This window comes from Arachis ipaensis, chromosome B04, assembly GCF_000816755.2.
Source record: "Arachis ipaensis cultivar K30076 chromosome B04, Araip1.1, whole genome shotgun sequence".
Classification (NCBI taxonomy): domain Eukaryota; kingdom Viridiplantae; phylum Streptophyta; class Magnoliopsida; order Fabales; family Fabaceae; genus Arachis; species Arachis ipaensis.
Genome location: NC_029788.2, coordinates 17,626,250 through 17,634,283, shown reverse-complemented (window position 1 = coordinate 17,634,283; position 8,034 = coordinate 17,626,250). Strand labels below are relative to the sequence as shown.

General features: G+C 35.5%; 1 protein-coding gene across 1 annotated transcript; it reads left to right on the top strand.

The window, feature by feature from the left end:
• Positions 873-6,453, top strand: LOC107639052. Its single transcript, XM_016342468.2, has 13 exons — positions 873-1,267; positions 1,365-1,548; positions 1,899-1,967; positions 2,075-2,173; positions 2,311-2,390; positions 2,507-3,317; positions 3,437-4,128; positions 4,858-4,942; positions 5,026-5,077; positions 5,174-5,223; positions 5,510-5,557; positions 5,687-5,872; positions 6,006-6,453. Exons 1-12 carry the CDS (start codon positions 1,011-1,013, stop codon positions 5,861-5,863), a joined length of 2,604 nt encoding a protein of 867 aa, XP_016197954.1. The 5' UTR covers positions 873-1,010; the 3' UTR covers positions 5,864-5,872; positions 6,006-6,453.

Below are 8,034 nucleotides of genomic sequence, written 5' to 3'. Positions count from 1 at the left end.
AGTATCATACAAAAAATCTAATCTGTTGCTATATCAATATATCTAAAATAATTTATTTTTAGCCAAAAGTTTACTAAATTATATATTTTACTCTTTAAAAATCACTTCATTCTCTTTTATTTATATCAACCATACAAAAGAGATTGGAGAGTTTGGAAAATGGGTTGTGTTCTTTGCTGCTGATTTGCATTTGAGATTCTAGCTAAATGATTTTTTTTATTTGTGTAACTTTGTTGTCTTATACCAAAAAATAAAAATTATTTGTATTTTACAGTTGATTAATTAGATAAATAATAGTGATGGCATCATAATTTTGATGAATAAAATAAAAAATATAAATATGCATGTAATAATTTTTTATTTGTATTTATTATTAAAATGAGATTAAATAGCAAATCAAAGAGTGAGTACTCACATAGTACTAAAATATATAAACTAAGACTACATTTTTTTTTTATCTTCATCCCTTCTAAAACTCATGAATGATAAAATAATTTATTTTTAGTAAAAAATTCACTAAAGCATACACTTTTTCTTTAAAAATTACTTCATTTTTTATCCATATAAATCATATGATTGCAAAAAATATATACTCCGTTTTTTTTCTCTCAATTTTTTTGTAACTTAATTTAGCATAAACAAACATTTTTTCTAATCAACGTAGACTGCTAAAGGAACACAGAAATCGCTAAATTAAGTTACAAAAAAATTGAGAGAAAGAAAATGGAGTATATATTTTTTTGCAATCATATGATTTATATGGATAAAAAATGAAGTAATTTTTAAAGAAAAAGTGTATGCTTTATAACTAATTTTAATATATATATGATGAAGTGCATAAAAAAAAAATCAGAGTTTATCCTGATTTTTCCAACCATTTTCTTTTTCTTTCTATTTTACGACCCTCTCTCGTCCTCTCTGAAGTATCATTCACAAACGAACGAAAGAAAAAACGATGAATGTCCTTTGAATTTCGATCTGTATCTCCTTTTTCTTCTTAACCCAAAATCATGGACCCTAGTGGATCGTACGCGGTCTCAGGAGGAGGAGCAACCCAAATGAAAATGACGATTCGGCCCTCCCACTCGCACCACCACTCTGAGAGCAGCAACAGCGACCGCGCACTCGACTGCAACCTCACCTCCCTCTGCGATCACATCCAATCCGAAGGCTTCAACTCCGGCGCCTTCTCCGACATCCTCCTCCACGCCCTCGGCTCCACCTTCCGCCTCCACCGCCTCCTCCTCTCCCGAAGCTCCTATTTTCGGTAACCAACTCACTCACTGTTACTCATTCACTCATCAATTGGAACCGTTAGGGTTTGTTAATTGATTGCAAATGTTATTTATTTGTTGATTAATTAGGAACATGCTTCATGGACCTTGGAAGGAAGCATCTGCACCGGTTGTGACTTTGCACGTGGACGATAAAAACGTTAACGAAGAGGCCATTACTATGGCATTGGCTTATCTCTATGGCCACCACCCTAAGCTTAACGACAACAATGCTTTCCGTGTTCTCGCTGCTGCTTCCTTCCTAGACCTTCAGGTACCAATCAATTCTGGGTTAATAGTTGTGCGTCAATTTGGTACTGGTTCTCGAGAGGTTAGACGCCTCTGATTGATCAATTGATCAATGAAAGATACAACCACGAATCAAAGTGGTTCTTCTGACACGTTGAAGGTGGCATAGATCAATTTTGTGACGTGTCATGAACTTATGGAAATGACCAATTCTATTCACTGTTAGTTGTATACTTGTATCTTTCAGGACGAATTTGAGGTGTCCAATTTTTTTGAGCATCAAGTTGACGCTTTGAAGAATCATTTTGACCTTTAGTCCAATCAATTTCATGAATTTTAAATTTTAAATTTTGTTTAAAAAAAATTTCTGTGCAGGATTTGTGTGCAATATGTACGGACTTCATTATATCAGAGCTTTGGACTTCTAATTTCTTGGCTTACCAGGTTAAACATGCATAATGCTACCCTCATTGTGAATTGCAAGTAATACATCTTTCAGATTTTTACTATCACTGGGATAGTTATTTATGTGGGGTATGATTGGAATCTAGGTGTTTGCCGAGAACCAGGACTATGGCATCCATGGGGAGCGTGTAAGAAATGCTTGTTGGGGCTACCTTTGTCAAAGTGGTGGCATGGAATTAAAAGAGGTAATTTGGGTAGGAAGATAAAATCACATTCTTCTAAATATCACTTAGCGTTCTTTAGTTGTGGTTCTTGGTTATGTATATTTGTTTTGAATATGAGGAGTATGTTGGATTAGTTGACATTTGGTTGTTTGTTGCAGGTGCTTCCTAAACTTTCATCTCAAACATTGCATGCATTACTGACCAGTGATGAACTATGGATACCAAGTGAAGAGAAGAGGTAGGTGGTTTTTATGAGCTTCTATTTGTTTTTCTTTTATTTTTTTTTCCTTTTCCTCCCTTTAACAGCTTGAGTTTCGTTGTTTGTGTAACACTTGTCTCAAATTTCATTATAAGGTTTGAGTTGGCTTTGTATGTGTTCCTCGCAAAGAGTGCTCAGTGGAAGGCCAAACATCCTGAACATGGAAGTTCCAGTTCTGAGTCTGGAACTGATATCCATTCTGATTCTGATCACTCTAAGGGGAAGAGTGTATCTGACGGCTGCACTGATAAGAGGTTGGAAACTGATCTAGAGCAAATGAGTCTTAAAAGTGGTCTAAAGGATCCTAATGCCCGTAATCTTCTAGTTGAGCTTCCAGACTTCAACAATGCAGCTTCTAACTCCAATCAACAAAGTGAAGAAGCTTCATATACCAGCTCATCAAACCTGAAACCAACATACTCTTGCAACATGGAAGGGCCTTCATCAATGGGTGATTCATTATCTGATACAGATGGCATCAGAACATCATGTTCCTATGTTGAGATGCCTGTTGTTGCTGGAGCAAATGGAGTGGCTATGGAAGGGCCATCTGAGGAAGGATCTTGCTTCCATTTGGATAACAATAGTTGGATTGTTAGGGATCAATCTAGAAACCGTTTTTCATCAAATTCTTCTTCTAGCGGGGTCTCATCCAATGATTGGGGAAGATATGGAGCACCATTTTTTTCATGGGGTGGAAGAGTTGTTGGCAAAAGACGTCTTGAAGCTCACTCCAAAAGAAACTATGCAGATCATGGGGATGAATATGATGCATTTCTTAACATATTTGAAGGGGGCTCTCTCTTATACTGCAACATGTCTTTTGAGGCTCTTTTGAATGTCAGAAAGCAACTTGAAGAGTTAGGTTTCCCTTGCAAAGCTGTGAATGATGGTCTTTGGCTTCAGGTATTTCTTTGTTGCCATTTACATTGCACCTCTTAAACAAACACTGCCTATGACTTCACCAATGACCCAACATCTGTTGCAGAATATATTTGAAATTTAATTTTATTGGTTTTTATTAGATGCTTCTTAGTCAGAGGGTGCAAGAAATTGCTGCTGATACCTGCAAAAGTTGCTCCCTTATGAGTATGGCTTGTACCTGCCGGCAACCATTTACATTTTCACATGGAGCTAATTCCACTGGATTTTACATTCAAGAACATAACCAGAATAATATGCATGCGAACATGGGCAATATATATGTTGCCGAGCCTTCTCCAGGTGAAGGAAATGGCATCTTTAGACCTGTACGAGTACATGTTAGAGGGGCTATAGATGGGCTTGCAGGTATTGGTCGTGGAACTACATTTGTTCCAGCAGCTGCTTCTGCTCCTACACGATTTGTCTTTTCTCGTGTACCATTTGGTGTTGGGAACAGAAACTACCAGCAATCTGCAGCCAATGATGATTCAGAGATGCGAACTGATCACAACGGCGACCTGTCTGGAGATGGATTGACAGCTTTGGTTGGATTAAGTCAAGGTGGGGTTAATGGAATAAATGTACATGGAGAACTTTCTCAAAGGGGATATGAAATGGACATGCAAGGCAGAATGTCTGGAACTGCAGGAGGCCCAAGTACTGGTGGTATTCCTATGCAGATGTTAGAGACACCAGAACATAACGGTGGAATAGAATGGGAGAATTCAAATAATTCATCTATATCATTGGATTTGAAAACGCCTTTAAGCCATTTCCCCCCTTTTCGCTTTGGGTGAGTCAACCTCTCTACAACTTTCCAGAGTTGTTAAAGTAAATTTTGCTATTACTGGTTTGTGCGTTTTGTGCCCTTAGCTCTCACAGTTGGTGACACCCCTCTGTTACTGCCAATGTACTTCACAATATTATTAATTTAGTGTGGTTAATATTCACACACAATCACATTGGATACACTTATGTTTCATTGAACTTTCAATCTTCCTCCTATGCATGAGATTTTATATCTATTTCTTGCTTGTGAAGGTTCCTCCTCTGTTCCTCTCCTTTGTGTTTCCCTTTAAGTTGTGTTGTTTTAGGTGTTTTAGTTTAATGTAGGTTATGTATAATGCATACTGTAACATGCTAATGGTGTATATCCAATGTTGTTTCTTGTATCACAGAAGTTGTCTTGCAGTTAGAGTGAGATAGTAGGGGTCTTTTTGTTTTGATTAGTAGTTTGGTTAAAATGCAAATTGTCCTTCCTGTTTTTACCCTTTCAAAATTGTGCCCTTGTCTCAATTTTGACAGTTATCTTGCTTAAACTTTCACTACAATTGGTTTTAATTTGAACATCGAAAGTTGAAACTAAATACTTATTTGCCACTTAGTGAAATTTGAGGCTGTTAAATTGTCAAAATTGAAATCACATTGGGGCTATTTGGCAAAGGTTCATAGTCAGTGTAGGTGTTTTCATTTTAATAAATAATTTGTATACATTTAATGTTGCTTTTGCTGTGGTTTACAGGGTCCAATTTGAGGATGTGCACAGACTCGGTGATGGTCAGGTTAAGCATTCTCCAGAAATGTTCTATGCTGGTTCTTTATGGAAGGTTGGCAAAAAATAATCACTATATTATCATGCTTGAGTTTATGTGTTCTGATATGAACAGAGTTTATCTGTTTGAATCTTTAGGTCAGTGTACAGGCTTTTAATGATGAGGACCCCCAGGGAAGGCGTACACTGGGTAATGTCTTACTGCATTGAATGTTCACCTTTGGACTGTGAATTAAGTATGTAAATTTTTATTCTATCTGGGAGCTTATGTTTAGTGTTGGTGCAGGGTTGTTTCTTCATCGTAGGAAGGCAGAGATAACTGATATACATAGAAAGGTAAGCAGGACTGATTTTCAGTATTTAAAAGATAGTTTTGGACTTTGGAAATCATATTCTGTTTCTGAAAATGAATTGCTTTATTTCAATAATATAGAGTAATGTCTGTCCATCAGGTACATTTAAACTCAAATCGGGGTGCTGATTGCCAGTAGTTGGAGTTCTAGTATCAGCATGCCACATTCTTAGTTGTTTTAAATGTGTATACCTTATATAACGTGTCGTTGATTATAAATCTTCTGGAATTCTATCTAACCTAACTTATTTCTATGAAATGTATTTTCAGGTGCACATGTATGTTGACTCTCGTGAAAAGGTGACTGCTCGCTACCAGGTAATGCTGCGGTACTGAACCTATGCTTTTATCATGTGGTGGTTTGTGATTTTCTATTATTTTAGTCGTACCTGATACTGTTATCATTCTGGTTAATGGTTTTGTTTTCCATCTGCCGGGTCCATTCAGTTGATTTGTCCATCCAAGAGGGAGGTAATGGTGTTTGGAAGCTTTAAACAAACAGGCACTCTTCTACCTAAAGCTCCTAAAGGATGGGGTTGGCGAACTGCTCTATTATTTGATGAGCTTGCTGATCTTCTCCAAAATGGAGCCCTAAGGGTCATTGCTGTGGTGCAGCTTGTTTGAGTTAAACAGGTAAAGTTTCTTTGCATATACCATATATGAAAAGTTGAAAATTCTAATGGTTTGTGAAAGCCAAATTGCTTGTAACTACTCTTTTCTAAAATATATAATTTGATCGGTTTCTTTCTTTTGTCCAATCTTACAGGAGATGAAGTGATGAACCATGGTCAAAGTCTTCATTGTACATGAATAAAATAGGAAAGTTCAGGAGTTGCATGCGCTATATTGATGAATAGCACGAGTAAATGCCATTTTTGTTTGCATCTGCCTTAATATTTGGATGAGCAACAAAGCATCGTCTTCACATATATAAGAGGGCTTTTTTTATGCTTTCTTATTTTCTTCAGGTAACTAAAGCACAACAATATTAACATTGTTGTATGAGATAGAAAAATTAAAAATAATGTAAAATTATAATTCGGCAGTGTCTCCATCAGGTGCTCTTAATCAACATGACATACCTATCTTGGATTCAGTCTCCAAAACATGGGTGACTACACCTGAAATGAATGAATTTTAACCTGTTTATATTGGAAAGCTGAAGAGAACTACAATTCATAATTATAGATTGATCTTGATCTTGGTCTTGATAATGTGGGGTGTGGACTGTGAATTTTTGAGATAATATACTTATTACTGTACTCCCTTAGCTTTTAATTTTTGAAGTCTTCCAACATTTTTACCAAGTAATGCCATCAAATTTTGCATCATCTTCATTCTTTTTCGACTTGAGCTCAAGCTCTCAAAGTCAAAGTTGCAGTGCACGGTTTGAGGCCGAAGGAGAGCTATATTGTCACCGTTTGCGCTTTTTCTCATCATTCTGTAATTTTTTTACTAATTGACAACAAGAAACGGTACCCTGGTGAAGTTTTGGAACACAGTAATGCTACATCTTCAAGGTAAAAAGATGCTAACTAGAACTTTCAACAGAAATTATGTGAGTGATTGAATCATGGACGATGCGAAATGGTGGAGCCGACTTGCCATAATTCATACTCTTCAATAAATGAATGTAATTTTTTTATTAGTCAAATATCGACGGATTTGTTCTTTCATATAACGAAAAGAAAGAGTACAAGAAACTAATTTTAGTCAGCTAATATTAGCCAACTTTAGAATTTAAGTCTATAATTTAGGATTTAGAATTTAAAATAAACAAAATAATCTTAAAAAAGTTAACTATGCTGAAAAAAAAAAAGTTATCTAAAATTACTCATTAAAATTAGAACCATTGAATTATTTTTTCCTTTCTACCGTAGTTACCTTTCTTTTGTAACTTCAATCATATAGATATTAAATTAATGTGAGTGTAAGTGGAAGTGTGAAACCATATTTCTAATCCAATTGAGTGTGGTATATATGTGGGGTACAAATGGTGTGCATACAAAAGGCGACGGATAGTGACTCGAGAGTGTGCTGTCAATATCATCAATATTAGTCAATGACATTATTAGTACTATTGGGACGCTGCAAATGTTGTTGGCAGAATAACAATAATGTATGAAGTTTAGTTGGCATTGGAGGCTCAAGCTCAGCCACATTTGTATATGTTTATTGTTATAGAACTTATTAGGATATCTGAAAATTAATTAATTTAGTCTCCAAATTAAATTTCAAACATCTTTAAAGAGTTTAGGATCAAATTGATTATTTCTTCAAATTTCAGGATCAGATTGAACATTCTCTCGTGTCGAAGTTATTAGTTTTGTTTCTTTTTATTTGTTTGATGTAGATAATGAGATTCGGCACCGTAAGACAAAATGGAAGAGAACCGTGGTAGTAATATGGCACCGGCACCATATGCAGCACGTGACACTCTTCTTATAGAATAAAATATGCTGCACGTGGTGCTCGCTTTCGAGTTTCGAGTCTAGCTACTTGATTTTCTTTATTGATTACTAATACGTTTAAAAATTATTAGTAATGAATTCTATCACAAGTAACGTAGCCGAAAAATGTTTATGTTCTAATGAAATGAGTGCGATATCACATAGTTGATAGTTTGCTCCAACATGCAATAAATATTTGTAGTATGTATTATTATGTGGTTACGACATCAAGTCAATACTTAGTGCAACGGTTATATATATATTTTTTATGAAGTCAAACTTTGTTTAATTGTTTGAGCTTTTGATTTTCTTTCTTTTTTTTTTTTAAAAAAAAAAGGAGCACAA

Excerpts from the sequence above, each read along its gene's own strand:
- LOC107639052 (XM_016342468.2), top strand. The coding sequence starts at position 1,011 with ATGGACCCTAGTGGATCGTACGCGGTCTCAGGAGGAGGAGCAACCCAA. Across the intron at positions 1,968-2,074 it reads CTAATTTCTTGGCTTACCAG|GTGTTTGCCGAGAACCAGGA; the intron begins GTTAAACATGCA and ends ATTGGAATCTAG. Across the intron at positions 4,129-4,857 it reads TTCCCCCCTTTTCGCTTTGG|GGTCCAATTTGAGGATGTGC; the intron begins GTGAGTCAACCT and ends TGTGGTTTACAG.